We start from the raw sequence: 17,937 nt of genomic DNA, 5'->3' as shown, positions 1-17,937 counted from the left end.
TGGACCCTTACAGCTCCCTGAGCCCATCAGGCTCGGCGCAAGGCTCTAGCACGCGTCGCCGTGGCCGACTAGAGAGGGCCCCGGTGCGACACGGAGACACCAGCCGCCACGCGTGTGGGAAAACCTCTCAAGCAGCGCCCTGCCAGCACCCAAGATGGCGCTGCCTCCCGCCACAGCTGTGCCGCGCCAGGCCCCAAGATGGCCCCGTCGGGGCCTTGCCCGCACCCGCCATGGCTGCCGGCGGTCGGGGGAGTCGCTGCGCGATTTCCGCTTCCTGCCCGGAGCCAAGATGGCGGCGGTGGCGGAGAAGCGCCGCGCGGCCAGCGGGCGGTGAAGCCGCTTCCGCCGCCGCGGCCTGTCCAGCAGTAAAAATGGCGGAGTCGGTGCTGGAAGTTGTGGGCAAGCTGCAGTCGCGACTGGCGGGCAGCTCGGAGCCGAAGAAGGTGACGGGGGGCGGCGGCGGGGCTGGGGGCCGGGGATCCCCCTGCCCGGCGGGGCCTGCGGGAAGGCGGGGGCCGCCCCGCGAGGGGCCGCGGAGAAGGGCCGCGCCGCGCCGGGCCTGCCCTCCCCCGCGGGGCCGGGGCTGGGGGCAGCGGGCAGCGCCGGCGGGGGCCGCCCCGGTGCTCCCGCGGCCTCGGCCCGCCGGCTGGAGGCCCCCGAGCCGGGGGGCGCCCGGGGCCTCGCCGCGGGGCTGGGGCGGCTTTGGTCGGTTCCCCCCGCTGGGGCGCCCCGAGCTGCCGGTAAAGACGCTCTGGGTTGGGCCGCTAGGCCGGCGCCGGAGGTCTCCTGTGATTTGGGTTGTCTTGGGGTTTTTTTGTTTTGTTTTGTTTTTTGTTTTCCTTTTTCCCTTCGTTGCACGTAGGCGAAATGCTGCCTGTGAAACAGGTAACTCGGCCGAGCTAGGAGAAGTTCTYGCTGGCAGAGAGCCCTGTCCCGGCGATGGGCTGATGGTGGAGAGCGCTGTGGAGTCTCGGGCGATCTTGCATGCGCGATCCCGGGCTGGCGATGACGGGGAGCGCCAGGCGCCAGGGCGATGCCACCATGCGGCTCCGCTCTCGGGAGAGGCGCGGGCAGCGCGAGGAGTTCCCCGGTTTTAATTCGGGCCCTGGCTTTGGATTCCCTCTTTGGCCTTGGGGAAGTGGCTAATGCCTTTAGCCCATCTCCACGCGGGACGGACGGTGTCTGTTGCTGTCCCCAGCCAGCAGCGGGTGCAGCCGAGAGGCTTCTCCGTGCCCATCGCCCTGCTCTGCGCTTGTGCTTGAAACCTGTTTAGTGTTTGGCTACATCTGCTGCTTGATAACCGCTGACAGCAACTGAAAACAGTAATCTGAAACTTGGAATTAGAATTGAGCTCAAGTTCTGATTCTTTTTTCTCATCCTCTCAGCCAAGACTAGGAGGGTTTAGCTGGTGGGACCCTGCACCCCAAAGTGGAACTGGGTGATTGCAGAGAAGCCACCACGTCCAGGGGGGTTTGGGGCTCCTTGGTGCTCAGAGCATGCACGAGATTTCAAATATCTGCTCAGCATACTGTGAACAGAGTATCATTGCTCCCTTTTTCCTGACCCTTGTGTAAACTTGGGGCGGTGACGGCCCGTCTGTGTTTCTGAGGCTTTGTAAGTCTTTGGGCAGTATTTGCACTGGCTGACTTTTCCTCCAGTAACCTTGCAGTGTTAAATCATTTCTTTCTCTTTTTTCTCGGTTGATTCTCTGTGGTTTTGCAAGGAGGGGAGAAAGAGGTGTTTAGCATTAGCAAGCTGTTACCAGCTATAATAGTGACTTTAAACCTTCTTCTTCTCTCTCTCTTTTTTTTTTTTTTTTTTTTTTTTCCCCACCAGGCGAAAGAACCTGTGGCCTACGCCTTTTCATTTCTGACACCCTTTAAACTCTATCCTTGGTAGTGTTAGTGTTCTTAGACTCAGATTTAGTTGCTATTTTATGTTGTTGATAGATCACATGTCTTTTTGAGCTCGTTCATTTGTTAGAAAATGGCTTTCTGCTCTTTTGCTATAATTCTTTACACAGCAGCTCTGTAGCAGTTACAGCTTTACCATGTCGGCAAGACTTATCCGCAGCATCTTTGAGTGCTACCCGTATGTTGCAACACCATTACAAATCTGAGTTTTCTTGCCCTGTCCTTTTGAAACATCTTATCAGTGATGTGAAAGACCAGTATTTTCCCACTATTGTGTAGGACTGTAAATTGCCTTGCTGAAAGGTGTTAAGTATTAATATTATTTTGAGGGAAAGCTGGGCTGCTGGCACAGAACGGTATGACACTTTGGATGCTGTTTTCATGGTTTGGAAACAATCACCTTTTCCAGTAGAGAAGGTACAAACTCTGCTTTGGGACTGCTCCTCTTCTGGGGGAAGAGAGAGGGTGAGAGAATTGTGAACAAGAGAAAATCTTCATGAAGAGGATGGGGCCAGGCCATGCTGTAGTAATCTGATATTAGTGTGTGTTGTTAGCATTGTAACGGTCTGGCTAACTTCTTTTAGAAAAAGAAAATAATCCACCCAAGTTAAATGAGACTCTGTTGGCACTGGAATTAACAAAGTCACGTTCTTATTCGTGTCTTGTGGCTGATTGACTGAAACTTTACTCTGCACCAGGGTGTTTTAGAAGAGCTTTCTTGTATGTGTTTTTTCTGGTGTCTAGTAAGATGCAAGCCCCTTCATAAACTTTGTCTTCTACCTGGCTTCCTTTTTCTCATAACATTTGTAGGATCATAGTTATTTCTGAGATGAGCTGTCAGATTTGAGCCTGCTTGGCTGATTTCAGCTGAAAGCAACAGAGTGTACTATATCAGCTAGCTTCCATAGGAAATGTTTAATACAAGTTCTTAAGCCTCGTTGCGTCATTGTCTTGCCTTGTGGTCTCGTGTACGACTGGACCTGTGGCCCACAGAGGTTATAGGCAAAGCAGGGTTTTGCCATGCTGTACAAACACAGCTTCCAAATATCTTCCTACCCAGATGCTGCTGGGCTCTGTTCCACTTGAACAGTGTCAATAAGTGCAGTTTTTAATATGCTTATCTGACAATCTAAGGTGTCACTGCTGACGCAGGTAACAGAAATTCCTTGTTTCCTGACAGTGGCATTTTGAGGTTTACAACTTGGCTGGAAAATATGCTGAACTCCAAATTGCACTAACATTTCTAATGAATGTGCAGGCATAAAAGCTTGGTGAAGTGACACTTAGGCACGCTTTGCCTGATAGGCAAGAGTAAATGTATGGTGACGTTTCAGAAAGCCATCGCGTTAACTTAGCTACCAAGATCGGAAAGAGCTCTGCTTTTTAAGATGCACGGAGGTTTCCGACCATTGACTGCAATGGGGTGGAATAAGCCAGTCCCAATGAGCAGTATGGTAGATCAGCTGTGTGGGTCCTCTGGTCTCAAACCACAGTCAGTTTTCCCTGTGTGTACAAAATATTCAGATGAACTCAGTTGAGAATAGCACTTTTCATGTTGAAATTCAACCCTGAAGGCAACAAATAGCAAAACAGCAAAGAGAGTTGTTGAAGATGCTACAGTGGGGTGTAACTAGAAAACTATTGGGATGGCATTAAGGATAACAGAAGGTGTTTTCTGTTACTCTTAAGGTAGGATTTTATAAGCTGTGAAAGCCCTCTCTAGGAAGGTGACCAGCTCACAGAAGTTATTGTTTTAATATTGCCCAACTTTTACTCTATCTAATCACAAGATCCATCCTTCTTTCTCTCCATTCCTGCCCCCTTCTTTCCAACAAGGGCTTTGCGTGTGCTAGTCCAAATCCCTGCACTGCTGGTGCCAGAAGGATCTTGGCCACCCAGAGCTTCCCAAAAGGAGCCTGACCCATCAGCTTTGGTAGGCTCTGCTGTGGCAGCTCGGGATAAGGCAGTAGAGATGGGCTGTGTCTGCACCTCTGCTGCATCCGTTTGGCGTCTTGGCTTGCAAGTGGGTTTGTTGAGCAACAGTTCTGGCAAGTCACAGCAGTTCTGGAAAACTGAAAGGACTTCAGGATTTTTAGCTCAATTGGCTTCCCCTCTACTATCAGTTGAGCTAGATGGTACAGTGCTGAGCATGAATGTGTTACCTGCACCAGATCCCATGAATGTGGGGCAGTCTCTGCGCTAACAGGTGTCTGCAGTTGCAAGGATAGAGGTTTTAAGACCTATTTTGCTGTTGTTTGTAGCAGTTCTAGAGGTGCTACATCCTCATCAGCATCCCAGCTCCAGAGTGCTGAAAAACAGTTATTGTTGGTATCAAAATGTTTAACTGATCCAAAACAACAAGGAAAAAACAAGCCTTCAGCCTTGGTAACAAAGTCCTAAATATAACAGAGGTGGGGCAGTGGCTGCCGGTGAACAGAAACCATTGTATAGTTCTGCATAAGCGAGACGAACCCTTATCTCTCTGTCAAGGAGTACTCTCTGAAAGTTATAGCACTCTTCAAACATGTTAAGAGAAGTTATTTCCTTCAAAAGTCACTCTAAACCTCTTTGACCCTTGCATGGTGGAAGCAGGGATTGATTGAAAGAGCTTATGCCAACAGAGTGCTAATTTGAGCATGAGTACAGTGTTTTAAAGAGAAGATCTTCTGGGTCAGGGAGAGCCCTCTGTACGGCACATAGCGCAGCGGTGCTGAACCACGCTGGCCCGTAGGTGCTCTAACAACGGGAACGCTGATTAGGCTGATCTGTGGCTATYGCCGTGATGCAGGAAGTAATGTGAGGGGCAGTGGTACCGTTAGATCTGTGCTGGGTCCTTTACTGCAGCTAAAAAAGCTACAGACGTCTTGGTGAAGCAATCTCTCAAACTGGCTAGGTGGCAGAGGTACAAGTACCTCCCCTTCACCAGCAACCGCTCTTCTTGTTGCGGGTGCAAGTTGGAAAGGGTTCCTCTTCTCTCCCTGGCACGTGGAGCAGCTTGGTGTACCCGAACCGGCAGTGCCCCGCTTGGCAGGGTGCATATGAAATATTCTTCACTGGTGTGTGGTGAAGGGAAGGGAGCAGAAGTGGGGCTACAGGCAGTGGTTCTGGAATGGGTCAGTTGTCTTTCTGGTAGATAGCACAGATTGTAGTTGTGAGGAGAGAGACTGTCAGCAACCCTGCCCCAGTGGAGGGTCTGGCACAGGAGATCAGGCATCTAGATCTTCAAGAGCATCTAGAAACCCTCCTTCCATGAGGATCTAGTTCGCAAAACTTCAGAAAGGACTCCCCCCCCCCCCACCAAAGGATGTGACTTTGAGCACCGCCTTCTGAGAGTCACAAGCTTCCAAGTCCTTTCTTTAGCTTGGTGTGCAACAAAGCTGTGTAATGTGTCTCTATTGATTCTTTAAGCCAAAGTTAAGTTCCAGTCCTCTGTGAAGAAAGCATTAATATTTGAATGCGTTTTAAGATTCTCAGAGGGTCCCTCTTAGGCAAAGAGATGTTAATTTCTTTACAATTAGCCCTCATGTGCTCAGCTTCTTAGGAGCTTGATTTGGAGCAAGATAACAGCTGTCTGCCACTTGGATCTTTCTAACAAGCTCTCATGCAGTGCAGAATTTTTTTCCTTTCTAATCACAGTGTGTGGCTTAGTATGACAAGTCTGAACGCTTTCCTTCTTGTCTCTGCAGCTGCTGAAAAGTCTGAAGAGGCTGTCTGAGTTGCCCATCACAGTTGACATTCTTGTGGTAAGAGCCATGAAATCTCTTACGCTTTCATCATGTCTGTCAAGTTACGGAATAACTGTTTGCCACGGAAATGCTGCTTTCCCGGGAGTAGAACATAATGCCTTGGCCACCTGCTACAAAACAGTGTCATAAACATGATTGTGATGAGGGCTCTAGAAATTCCGGGCACAGAATTTCTGCAAGATAAGAGGGGGAAGGAGCGTGTCAGAGCAAATGTAAAATAGCAGGAGACAGTTTGTCATTGGAAATTCCTCCAAAAGCTTAAAACTTGATCAGGATATGAGAACCAAAACAGTCCCTAATGATGACTGAAGCTGCATGAATTTAGAAATGAAGTGCTAATCCCTGAAAGTATTAGTGACTTACTTTGGTCTTCAAACTTRTCAGCAATTATGGTAAATAATAACTTGGTCTATTAAACCAAATAACTGATGTTTGACTAATGCAGAGTTCTGTCTTCTTTGATCTATAGAACTAAACAGTACAATACTAACAATGTAAACAAAATGTTTGCTGTAAACATACTAAATTACATGTGATACCTTTGCTGTTAGCTCAGGAGGTTTACTTCTATCTAGTAGCAACAGATAGCAGGTTAACTTTGGTCATCCTGCAGAAGCTTTGGCAGTGACAAGAATGCTGACTGTTTTGCAAAGACGAATTAATGTCTTGACTCTCTCATGAAGGAGACGGGTGTTGGAAAGACTGTGAATGGCTTACGGAAACATGAGCTCGTTGGAGACTTTGCGAAGAACCTCGTAGCCAGGTGGAAAAAGCTGGTGCCAGTTTCCCAAGAGGTAGACAGGTAAGTGAACCTGCTGGATTGTCTTGCTGGATAAACTGTGCTATATTTTGCAATGGAGGAGATTATAAACTTCTCTGACCACGGGAACAAGTGAAGGCTCTGGAAGAACTTGTAACACAAGTGTACTAACTCTGCATGGCATTTTGCCTTGTTGTGGAGTAAACTTCCTGCCTGCGCTAGCCGCAGAGCACTGGGTTGCTGACAGTGGCAGTTTTGAGTGGAGGTAGGGGCTGACTTTCAGGAAGCTGCAGTTTGATGGAAAGATTAACAGTAGATGCCAAAAAGTGCCCCTAATAAAGCGAGAGATGTAATCAGCTTGCTTCCCATTTTATGATGCTAAGGAGAAGTTGTAGACCCATGTAAAGGAAGTGGCTTGCTATGAAATAAGACTTTAAGAAGTGCAAAAATGGTATGGAAACCGAAAGTTAATGCTAGCAAACACGTTGCAGTAACAGCTGTGTTGAATCCAGCAAAGAGATCTTACAGACATGGATGACAAAGACCCAGTTATTCGTGGTAATTGTGATGGCTGTGGTACCCTTGCATGCTTAGCTTGTGAATTAGGGAGCATGTGTCCCATGTACACCACACAGTCAGGAGTTTGTAGGCATGGAGGAGTCTCTGTAAGCATCTCTCTCCACTTGCGCAATGAACTGGGAAGTTTCTAGTCCTAACAAATGCTTAATCGCTTCCTGCACCAGAAGTTCTGTTTCTGAATCCCTGAATGCTGCTGTGCCAAGGAGAACTAGTGGTATTCTTGTGACAAAACTACCAAACAAAGCCTTAGTCCCCTGTAAGAGAGGGTCCCATTCATACAGTCCATGGGAAGTGGCTCTCTTGATTCCTATTTGGAAGTTTCAGACTAACTATTTTGTTTTCTTATTCCTTTAGAAATAATCTAGATTCTGAAGACCGTGACTACGAGAGGAGCAGCTCAAGGAAAAGACAACGAGAAGCTTCCCCCAGAGAGGATGAGGAACCTGACCAGGACTATTCAGAGCCTTTCCAGCCTTCCTGCAGCCAGTCCTATAGTCCAAATCATAGGGAAAAGAAGCCCAAGAGGTATCCTGGGTCTGAGAGAGCCCATCAGACTTATGGCTATAGCAGCCAAGAGGGTAAGAGTTGGGGCAGATCTTCCCCAGTGCTCTCCTCAGATCAGGAGTACTCGGACTATGGACAAGCTGTGTCACCTGAGCCAAGTGAGAGCCCTCAGGATATGTACACGGACCCTTATGCCTCTGAGGAGCAGGAAGAACAGACAGTATTTCATCGGAAAGCCAGCAAAGGCCACAGCTTTCAGGACAAGGTGGGGGGAAGCCGGGAGAGAAATCCTGTCGAGTTCCACGACAAAGGGAACCCGAGTCGAAGCAAAGAGCACAAGTCTTCTCACAAGGAGAAGCAGCGACTTGATGGCAAAGGGGAAGACAGGACCTCTGCCTTCAGCCCAGAAAGATTGCACAAGGCCTCTTTTAAAGAGCAGCTCCGAGAAGCCCCAGTGGCAGGGGGCAGCAAGGAGAAGCAGAGGATGTCAGATGGCACCAAGAAGGAGAAGAACCGGGAAAGTGGCACCTCCAGAAAGGAGAAGTTGCATATGCAGTCACACTTGGAAGAGTCTTTGGACAACCATGTTAAGAAGCAAAAACATCGGGACTTTGAGAAAAGCAAATTGGAAAAATCCAAGCTGAGCCTGGAGACCTCTACCACAGAGCGGGAGAAACGGAAAGCTGAGAGCGACTCCTCAAATAGGAGTAAAGAAAAGGGGATTTCTGGGAGCTTAAAAACTTCAGAGGGAAAACACAAGGCCTCTGATGCGGACAAAAAATCTATGGGCTTTTCCTCAAGTTTTGGGGAGGGGGAAGTGGAGGATGAATTTGAGCAACCTACGATGTCCTTTGAGTCTTATCTCAGCTATGATCAGCCTCAGAAAAAGAAAAAGAAAGTGGCCAAACCCACTGTGTCAGTCAGGGAGAAAGATCGAGGGCACAGCAAGCAGAACGGATCCAAAGCCAGTACCAAGAGCTCAAGCTCAAGTCGAAAGAGCCCAAGCCACAAGCGGACAAGTGAGAAAAAGGCGGAGAAGAAACTACCAGAGCCTCCTAAACCAAACAGGGTAAGATTTTGAAGGATCTGAAATTGAACAAAGGAGGTGAGACCTGCTGCTCTCGGTCCTCTGCTGTCTGGGGCTTATCAGTTTTCCCCTTTGAGGTGTTGGGCTGAGTTCTGCATCGTGCTTGTGGTGTCCTATCCATGTCTAAGCCCATGACTCCTGATTCCTGCTAGGAGACACAGTGTCTCTCCTAATGCCCTGCTCCGTAGTGCACCCTCGCAGGCATCGCACTGCGCTGTTAGAATGTAACTTTGCTAGAAAGGTGAAGAGGGAGAAACAAAGAAATGAATAGACAAAACCCTGTTTATTCAAGGAAGGGGAGAGTAAGAGAACTTCTCCAGCTAAATACTCAAAGAAAACAAGCTTTACTTTGAGATATTGGATGCGATATATATGTTTAGCATGCAAAATGTCTTTAGGAATGTGAAAAGTTAGAGCCCTGCCTAATGTGCAGGGCATCTCTGCCTACTACAAAGGTTACCATATCTCTCTTCTCAAGTATTCATGCTTCTCTAAAATTGACATTCGTTCTTGCTATTTTTATCTGTAGTGCAGTTTTGTTAAYGTTTTGGTCTCCAGAAGTGGTAAAGAAATAGGAGAACTCATGCTACTAATGCAGCTTATGCTAGAAGCCTGACCTCCTTTTGTGAAAGCCTGAAAAATGAATAATGTTCCTGTATATGTTCATTATCACAAGGGTGCAAGGGCTGTGTATATAAATCAGGACTAAGTTTTAGAGCTTTACTGTGTAATCTTTCATACTCAACTTTGAAACAGTTTACTCTTCAAAAAGTGTTTTTTATAATCTTAACGCTATTTTAAAATCCTAATTTGCCATTCATTATAATAAAAAGTACTTTATAACAAAATTCTAGATTTCCCCCAGTTTGTGAGGTACCCCTCTCCTCCTCACCACTACTGAGGTTTTTTTGCAGGGGAGGAGGAGAAGAGACAAAATGTGAAAATGCGTGTTTGGGGTCAAGGAGATGGTTCTGTCAGCTTTCTCTTCTGTTGTTTTCTCCAGTTCTTTGCATCATTAATCTGACTTGGCTTCTTGCCAGAGCCCTTTAGCACTGAACTTAGTAGGCTAAGATGTGGATGGCTCTTATTGGAGAGTGCTGAGTGATTCGGATCCTGAATTTTGGCTCCGTGTTGCCAGCCTAGACAGAGTCACAGTTATGTGGCTGAAGTGCAGCCTTGCCCTGGGGCTATTTCCTGGTGCCGGCTGATCAGCACTGTGTGCCTTATTTAAAATATCAAACAAAAAACAGTTCAGTGCAGTTTGTACGCTGGCAGGATGTAATGTTCTCCTGTATTCTTTGTTTAGTTGTGTGCACATCCTCTCCTTCCAGATACTTATAGATGTGGTGCCAACGTTACCAGACATCCCACTGCCCCCGATCCAGGCCAACTACCGCCCTCTTCCCTCAATCGAGTCCATCACCTGCTCCCAGACGAAAAGGAAAGGTGGGTGCTGGACGGGAAGATGGGGTTGACATGGGCTGTGGCTGCTGTTTGTGGGAGGGAGTGGATGCTGGCTGGGTTCAACTCCTGTAGAAAGGAGGATAGCAGTAGAGCTGTATAGACTCATTGGCTGTCTGTCTCTAATTTGCCTTATGCTGGGGTTATAGCATCCTGCCTCTCATCATGCCCAGGGACTGGCTTTCAGAAGAAGGTGGCTTGTTCCCCCCTCCATGTGCTCTAGTAGAAGTTAGGAAGATCCATTGCTGACCCTTCTCAAAGCTTGTGCTTTGGACTTGCCCTTCCTGAGCTGATTTGCAAGTTGCAGGTCTCTTAAAGAAGACTTGGCCTTAAAGATTGCTTCTGGGTGTCTGTGTTTTGCTTGTCTCCTGTGCCATTCATCAGAGTGGGCTCCTCTTTTCTTCCTTCCCTCCTTACCCAAAATCTTTCTTTTTACAGCACTGTCCTCACCAGTTGAAGAGAGCGAGGCTGGTTTTACAGGCCGCAGGTTGAATTCAAAGATGCAAGTGTATTCGGGCTCTAAAACTGCCTACCTCCCAAAGATGATGTCTCTGTATGAGCAGTGTATCAGAGTCCTCAGTAACAACATTGACTGTGAGTACCTTTCCTGATCAGTTTTAAAGTCATGTTGCCATGCAAATATACTGATCTCTGTTTCTCCTGAAGTCTTGGTAACTTGTTTGTATATATCCCAGCAGCACCTGGCTTTGAACATTCGAACAGTAGTCCTTGTTACAAGGCAAGTTAACTAATATGGGGGAGAGGTCTCATTAACTTGAGTGCTGCCGGAATCAGTAGCCCAGCACGCTTCTAGGGAGTGATAAAGTACTGGAACTGATGGTAAATAGAGCCTTGCAAAGGGACATACACGTCTGACTTCTTAGCTTGGTGCCTACTGACCCACTTGAACTCTTATACCTACAGTTCCTTTCCCCTCCTCACGTTGTGTAGTAGCATGCAGCGTTGCTGTTGTTCCAYTGCATTTCAGTAGGATAAATACTCTGTGCATCTTCCTTTTCCCTAGCAATCTATGAAGTGGGTGGTGTCCCTTTCTCGGTGCTGGAGCCAGTGTTGGAGAGATGCACCCCAGAGCAGCTGTATCGCATTGAGGAATGTAATCATGTGAGTGCGCTCGCCTGGGGAAGGGATGCTGACATGTGGGAGTGACGTTCTCTCCTTGACTGGAATAGCAGAATGGTAAAGAACAATGTTCTTTACAAGAAGAGGTGGCTTTTGCTAGAGTCCCAAGTTCTTGGATTTGCCATCTGCCCATCTCTTGCTGCAAGCTGGCCCCCAGGCCATATTTCCCTTGATGGTATTCCGGTGATATTGGAGCTAGCTGGTGCTGAAGGAGAGGGACTGATACCTGTGCTGGGGGATAAGAGCTCAAAGGTGTCAGGAGGGATCCCAGCTAATGTGTAGGGTTTTTTCAGGTCTTAATTGAGGACACAGATCAGCTGTGGCACAATCACTGTCTCCGAGACTTCAAGAACGAGAAGCCAGAAGAGTTTGAATCCTGGCGGGAAATGTACCTTCGACTTCACGATGCACGAGAGCAGCGGCTGCTCATGCTAGCACGGAACATTGGCTCGGCTCATGCCAACAAGCCCAAAGGTAAAATAGGACTGAATGACCTGGGGACAGAGGATTTGGGGAATGCTGGCTGGGGGAAGTCTTTGCGTTGGGCGGAAGGTGTAGAAGGTCTTTGAGTGGCTGGTTTGAATGCTGTCCAATTTAGGTGTTGCTCAAACCTCTGTTCTTTATGTAGTGGCCTTTGCAAATGACTTAGCAGGCTTTAGATCTCATCTGAAGTGTTGTCCATGCAGAACAGACAGTGGAATATTTTTTGCAACAGGAACATGAAGGGCTGTGGAGATACCTCCTGTTCTCCTAGAGTGGCTTCTTCATGCTGAGGTTGAAGAATACTGAAGTATGCACTAGGAAAAAGCATTCCTACCCTCTCAATGAACATAATGAGAGCTACTGACACGATCAGTCTGATTTCTCACAACCAGTGTTGTGACCGTAGGAGGCTCACCCCTTAGGGAGAAGGCTATCGCCTGAGCTTTGGAATGGAAGGACTAGGAAGAAGTCATTGGAACTAGCTATAATGAGACAAGTACTGTGGAGCCTCCTTTGTAGTAAGCTGGATCCAAGCAATGTTTCCCTCTTCTCACCTGCAGGCAGAGTGGCCAAGATGGCATTTGTGAACTCTGCAGCAAAGCCCCCTCGGGATGTACGGAGAAGACAGGAGAAGTTTGGAACTGGAGGACCTCTTCTGCCAGAGAAGACTAAGTGAGTGTTTCCCAGTAGCACTTGCTGTTTAGGGCACTCTTCCTGTGGGTTCCTGCCAGGTTCCCTCTGAACCTCCATATCCTTGAGGCTCACAGGAAAGGAAATGGTGTGTCTGGGAGGTCCTTTTGCAGTGAAACTTGCAACGGTATTAGCCTCTTTCTTGCTAGGAAGTTTGCTGGAGATCCTGGTTAGTGCTGGTTCCATCTGATCTCAGTCATGCTGCTGTTAACAAATGTGGCTCATGTGTCTGAAGAATTGTATCAAAACACACAAATTCCTTTACTGAATTGTATGTCCCATCCTTGTGTTTCAGAATAAAACCAGTCCTCTACACATCTAGCAAAAGCCATTCTCGTATGAATGAGGAACAGTCCTATGATGGGCCCAGCACCAGCAGTGCCCATTCTGTCCCGTCATCAGGTAGCACCTTCTCCTCCTATGACCCGAGGAAACCACCAGTGAAGAGTAAGTACAAACAGCAGAATATCTGTGTGGTCTCCTGTAGCTCCTTCTTCACAAATGCACAAATCTGCTCTGCATTCTAGTAAGATTAAATCCAGGCTATGCAGGAGGGTGATGTTGGTGATCTCTCTTCTCTGCCTGAAGAGAGGTGGTAAAGTCTGTTCAAACTTCTTGCACAGGAAAAAGCATAAGGGAAAGTTTTGAGGTAGAGGGCCACAGTGTGGAGACAAAGATTTGCTCTCTGGCTTTCTAGAGGTCCTGAGAGCATCTAAGGAAGCTGCTTTGTTCCTGTGTGTCTTGTTCACCCGCCTGCCCAGTGCTGACTGTATCAGCCTGTCCTTATGGCATCAGTGAGGCGAAAAGCTTATCTTTGCATCTCCTTAGCCAGAGCTGCAGCTTTGAATCGCTCTCTGCTCTCCTAGTCTCTGACTGCCACTTGGAATTTTTTTCCCCCCTTTCTCTGTTACAGAAATTGCACCCATGATGGCAAAGACGATCAAAGCTTTCAAAAACAGGTTCTCTCGAAGATAAGCTTGCAGCACAGAGCTGGGAATTCCCCTCTCGTGGGGGAGTGGCACTGAAGGGGGAGAAGGTACCCAAATGGCCCAGGTCCTTTCCTTGGAACTCTGCGGAGGCTGCAGCTGCTGGGAGAGGCTTCAATCTGCACAAGATGACAGCACAGTATTTTATCTTTTATTCCGGTCCTTTTATCTGTGTCGAGCCCCTTCCTTCTCCCTCCCCTCTACACTTAACATCCTGTTTCTGGCCTTGTCTTCTGTCAAAAGAAGGGTGTACAGAATCTCCAGACATGAGAAAATGTGAAGTCTTGGCACCTGCTGAGAGTGGAAGATCCAGAGACTATTTACTATTTAACCTCTTAATAAATTATAAAATGGTTTTAACTAATATTTCCCCCTTCCTTTCCCCCACTGGTACTATTTATGTCGCTCCCAGTATTCTCCCCCCTCCCGTTCCAGTACAAGGGCCAGCCTTTCTCTGTGACTCAAGCTGGCAGGAGTCTGTCTGTCTGAGCGGATGCTGGTTATCAAGGGAGTCTTTCCTCGTGATCTGGTACCTGCTGGGCCCAAAGTTGCACCTGGACTCTCTGGGACAGGTGGTACTGGCGACCTATCTGCTCATCGGTCCATTGGCAAGTGCATCAAGTCCCGAGGCTTTGCTCTCTACTTGTGTATGTTAATAAAACCTTAGCTCTCGACCCTCTCTCTGCTGTTACTGTAGATCTTGTACAGATGCTTGCGTTGTTGTGCAGGGATGCCAAGAGCCTTTGGGGACTCTTTCTCTGCTGCTGTTGTCTTCTGCTGCCTACTGGGAATAAAACTATGAGGGTTTGGGGGAGAAATTTTGCTGTGCTCCAATGAACATTTTAAGTCTTTTTTTCTTCTTTTTTTCTTTTTTTGAGGGAGGAGACTTAGTTTTCTCTGCCTCTGGAACTGAAAACAGTTTTTAAATATCAATGAAGGTATCAGTTTGACTCTTTTAGTGGAAAGAAGGAATACTTTTATCTTGTTTTCTGCATGGAATTGGGAAGGATTTATTTCCAGTTTGGAAGCTGGTACTTGAATCCTGTCCTTTCCCTTTGCCCCCTCTTTAGGAAAAGCAAGAATTTTCATCTTTGAACCTGAAACCACTTGCCTGGGGGTGAAGGGAAGTGAATAATGGAACATTGTTTTTAATGTGTGCGTACTTCATAGCAGAAGTTCAAAATGCTTGGTTATACTTGGTGTCTGAGGAACTGGAGCTCTGGAAGGACAGAGTGTAAGACGGGACCTAGCCGAACCTGCCGCTGGGCTTGGTTGAAGTGTGACGAGGTGCCCTGGAGCATGGCTCCTCCGGAGGCATGGGAGGGTGCTGGAAGTTCAGGTGTTGTGTTAGGTGTGTGATTTCAGGTGGACTTACTGTGGCTGCAGCAGAGACAGAGGAGATGGACATTACTAGGCACTTGCTGTTAAATGTGAAGCCTTGTTGTGGTGAGCTTTTCCGCTTGTGGGTTAAATCTGCCTTGAAAGCAAACTTACCCGGAGGTAGTGCAAGTGGAGGCTGGAGCTGGTTAGACCCAGGTCATGCAGTGAGGGAGCCGGCCTCTGTGATGGCTCCGGCCTCTGACTGGATCGGGAAAAGGAAGAAAGTTGCCTGTTCCAAGCCATATTTGCTCCCCTAGGACTTTGCTGTCTGGGTGGAAAAGGTGCTGGTAGTGGATACTGTTCTTGGTGGCAGCTCTTGAAGCTCTGCCTCTGGCTTTCCGTGGCTGGAAAATACTGAACAARCGGAGTTGTTTCTGTGTGCTGACCAGGGCAAACCTCCCTGGAGGGCTTTAGAAAAATCCCTGTATGCTTTTGGTTTCTGTTTTTTTGTTTTGTTTGTTTTTTTGTTTTGTTTTTTGTTTTTAACCATCCCAAATGCCTGTCTTTTGTTTATTTGGTCTGTTTGCTTCTTATTTTGAAGGTCTTGGAAAAGTGTTCTCAGACTCTCGTGTGCTGTAAGTTCGTTACAGTCCCAGATGCTTTAATGTTACCGTGCAGCATTTCAGTGTGTGTTGTGCTGTAAAATAATGGCTCCTTACTCTTGCATTTTGCTGTATTTAATTTTGCTGTATTTTTAATTAGATAACAATATATTATCTTCTGCTGACTGTTGTGCTACCGTTTATTTCTCCTTTGTACTTGGGGTAGGGGCAGAGGGGAGGGAAGTCTAGCATTGCGTTCATGCCCCAGTGGAGCAAAGGATCTGGATGAAGCCCAAGAACGGTCCTGGGCACTACTAAATTGCCGCTTAATTAATACAACAGTTAAATACTCAGATGTGGGTACTGCCCAAAGCATTGCTGTTACTGGGTGTACCTTCCCACTCGGAGCAGTCCCTTTGCTCAAGGCTTTGCTGACTGTGTCAGTATTTTAGCTTGGCTGGATYGTGGGAGGGGGCTGTGGAGAGGATCAGACGTGTCAGTGTCTGAATTAACTCTGCTCTGCGATGAGTGGTGCCAACATCTCTCCCTCCTCCTGCTCAGACACTAAAGCCGCACAGCCAGAAGAGTGTGAGCACCAGTCCTCAGCAGGGAAGGGAGGAGGGATATTGCCACGAGACACAGGCTAGGCAAAGTCTAGGGTAAAAGCACTTGCTCCGTTCCCAGCCTCTCGGTGCCCAGGGTGTTACACTCGTGCAATTTTTCTGTGCTACACTACACACGAAGGAACTAAACAGAGCTGCCTCTTCCCCCTCTGCGGCCCTGCTGTTGGTGGGATGAGTAACACGGGCAGGAGGGGGAGTGACTTCGACTTGCATTTGTATTTTGGTCCCCAACTGTGTATATACAATTTTCTATGTTCCTTTTTTGTGGTAACTAAGATGAATATTTTAATTAGATAAGTTATATGAAAAGACGAAAATCATGTCTCAATAAAAGCCAAACACTGGACAGTGTCTGCTTGTTCTTTTTCTGTCTCTGGTAATAACTGCACTGACATCAAAATACCAGGAGCAGAGTCTCAGCTTAACTGTGCCTGTCACCCTGTGTTCATTGGCGACTGACATAACACAGGTTTGGGACAAACGGTGGAATTGTAGCATAGAAATAAGAACTGTAGCCTTGAGTGTGTTCCCCCTTCCAGGAACAAAACCAGCTCCCTTCTTGCTTTGGGACCACGCACCTTTCCGGGCACGGAYGGTGCCCACAACGCAGCCCTTGGGGCCCGGGGAGCACTTCAGGGGACGGATAGGACAGAATGAAGGCACTTCAGCTTCTGCTTGGGGCCTGACTCCGCAACCGCCCCGAATGCGCGGGTCTCCCTGCCGCAGTGCAGGGGCGCAGAGGTGGGCTGTGTGTGTGTGTGGGGGGACCCTGTAAACCTGCCAGAGTAGGTGCAGCTCTTCTCTGGGGCAGTGGGAGGGGGTGGCGGAGTGGGGTACGCTGGAGCATGGCTGTTCGCTTGCTGCCCCATTAACGGGGGCTTGAGGGGGGGGAAGGATTTGTGGATTGGTCTGGCAGAGTGTTCCAGGCCTCCTGGCAGTTCAAGACTTGCTCAAAATCTTTTAGCTGAGCTTCTTATTGGGCTAAAGCAAAATGCTGTTCCCCCTCCTGGCTGGAATGAATGAGAAGAGCTCTTACTGAGGCTGCTTGTATTGACCCTCCTTTGAAAAACAGCTTTGTTCTTCCCCAAATAGTGCTGCCATCCTTACCAGCCCTTGCTCAGGGAACATGCCTCATAACTAGGGCTGCAGTTCAGAGCCGCGTGCATGTAAGGGGCTCTCTCTCCTGGCAAAGCCAGACAACATCAGGTTCAACTTGCCCAAAGATTTTCAGCAGTGCAAGTTCAGTTTGTGGTAGAGTCAAGGGAAAACAAAGGAAGAAGAAAATTGTACTAAAATAGCTTGGTCTAGGAGCCTTTATAAGTCTCAGATGTTACAATAAAGGGCCAAACTGCTGCCCCCATGGGCCAGCCGGGAGCAAGAGGGCCGAAGCTGGCTTTGAGGGCAGGAGGCAGTGCCGGCGCAGCCCCAGCCTTGCGGGGGGCTCTGCCCCCATGCTGAGCCACCGCACTGCTCAGGGCAGATGCCGGCTTGGCACAGCGGCTCAAGGGCAGCCTGGCCTCCCCGCTGCCGGGAGAAGGCTCCTGCAGCTCTGTGAGCTGAGCACTCGCAGCGCTGAGCACACATGTGCACCCCCACCACGTGCAGCGCTGAGCACACACGTGTATACACCTGGCATGTGCAGTGCTGAACACGTGCGTGCCCCCACCAAGTGCAGGGCCAAGCATGTGTGTACACCCAGCATGCGCAGCGCCAAGGGCACGTGTGTGCCCCCAGCATGTGCAGCACTGAGCACGCATGTGTGCCCCTAGTACATGCAGCACTGAGCACACGTGTGCCCCTAGGATGTGCAGCACCAAGCACACGTGTACACCTGGTACATGCAGCGCCAAGCACACGTGTGCCCCCAGTGTGGGCAGTGCCGAGCACACACGTGTACACCCGGTACATGCAGTGCCGAGCACACACGTGTGCCCCCAGTGTGTGCAGCGCCGAGCACACACGTGTACACCCGGTACATGCAGTGCCGAGCACACACGTGTGCCCCCAGTGTGTGCAGCGCCGAGCACACACGTGTACACCCGG

At 48.6% G+C, this 17,937-nt stretch overlaps 1 protein-coding gene across 2 annotated transcripts; it reads left to right on the top strand.

Moving 5' to 3' along the window:
- The first annotated feature begins 275 nt into the window (after positions 1-275).
- Positions 276-16,245, top strand: ELOA (elongin A). Of its 2 annotated transcripts, XR_003252968.1 has the most exons (12): positions 276-443; positions 5,600-5,656; positions 6,343-6,461; positions 7,353-8,571; positions 9,921-10,035; positions 10,489-10,644; positions 11,075-11,172; positions 11,484-11,664; positions 12,234-12,345; positions 12,659-12,810; positions 13,277-13,996; positions 14,420-16,245. XR_003252968.1 is itself a non-coding variant. In XM_026062534.1 (11 exons), exons 1-11 carry the CDS (start codon positions 372-374, stop codon positions 13,336-13,338), a joined length of 2,343 nt encoding a protein of 780 aa, XP_025918319.1. In that variant the 5' UTR covers positions 276-371; the 3' UTR covers positions 13,339-16,245. The 2 variants fall into 2 exon arrangements, 1 of the variants encoding a protein (XP_025918319.1); XM_026062534.1 differs by having other exon boundaries at positions 13,277-16,245.
- The last annotated feature ends 1,692 nt before the right edge of the window (positions 16,246-17,937 follow it).

The sequence above is a fragment of the Apteryx rowi genome, unplaced genomic scaffold, assembly GCF_003343035.1.
Source record: "Apteryx rowi isolate R43461 unplaced genomic scaffold, aptRow1 scaffold_190, whole genome shotgun sequence".
Classification (NCBI taxonomy): domain Eukaryota; kingdom Metazoa; phylum Chordata; class Aves; order Apterygiformes; family Apterygidae; genus Apteryx; species Apteryx rowi.
The sequence above is the reverse complement of the archived record's forward strand: the minus strand, read 5'-3'. Positions and strand labels throughout refer to the sequence as shown.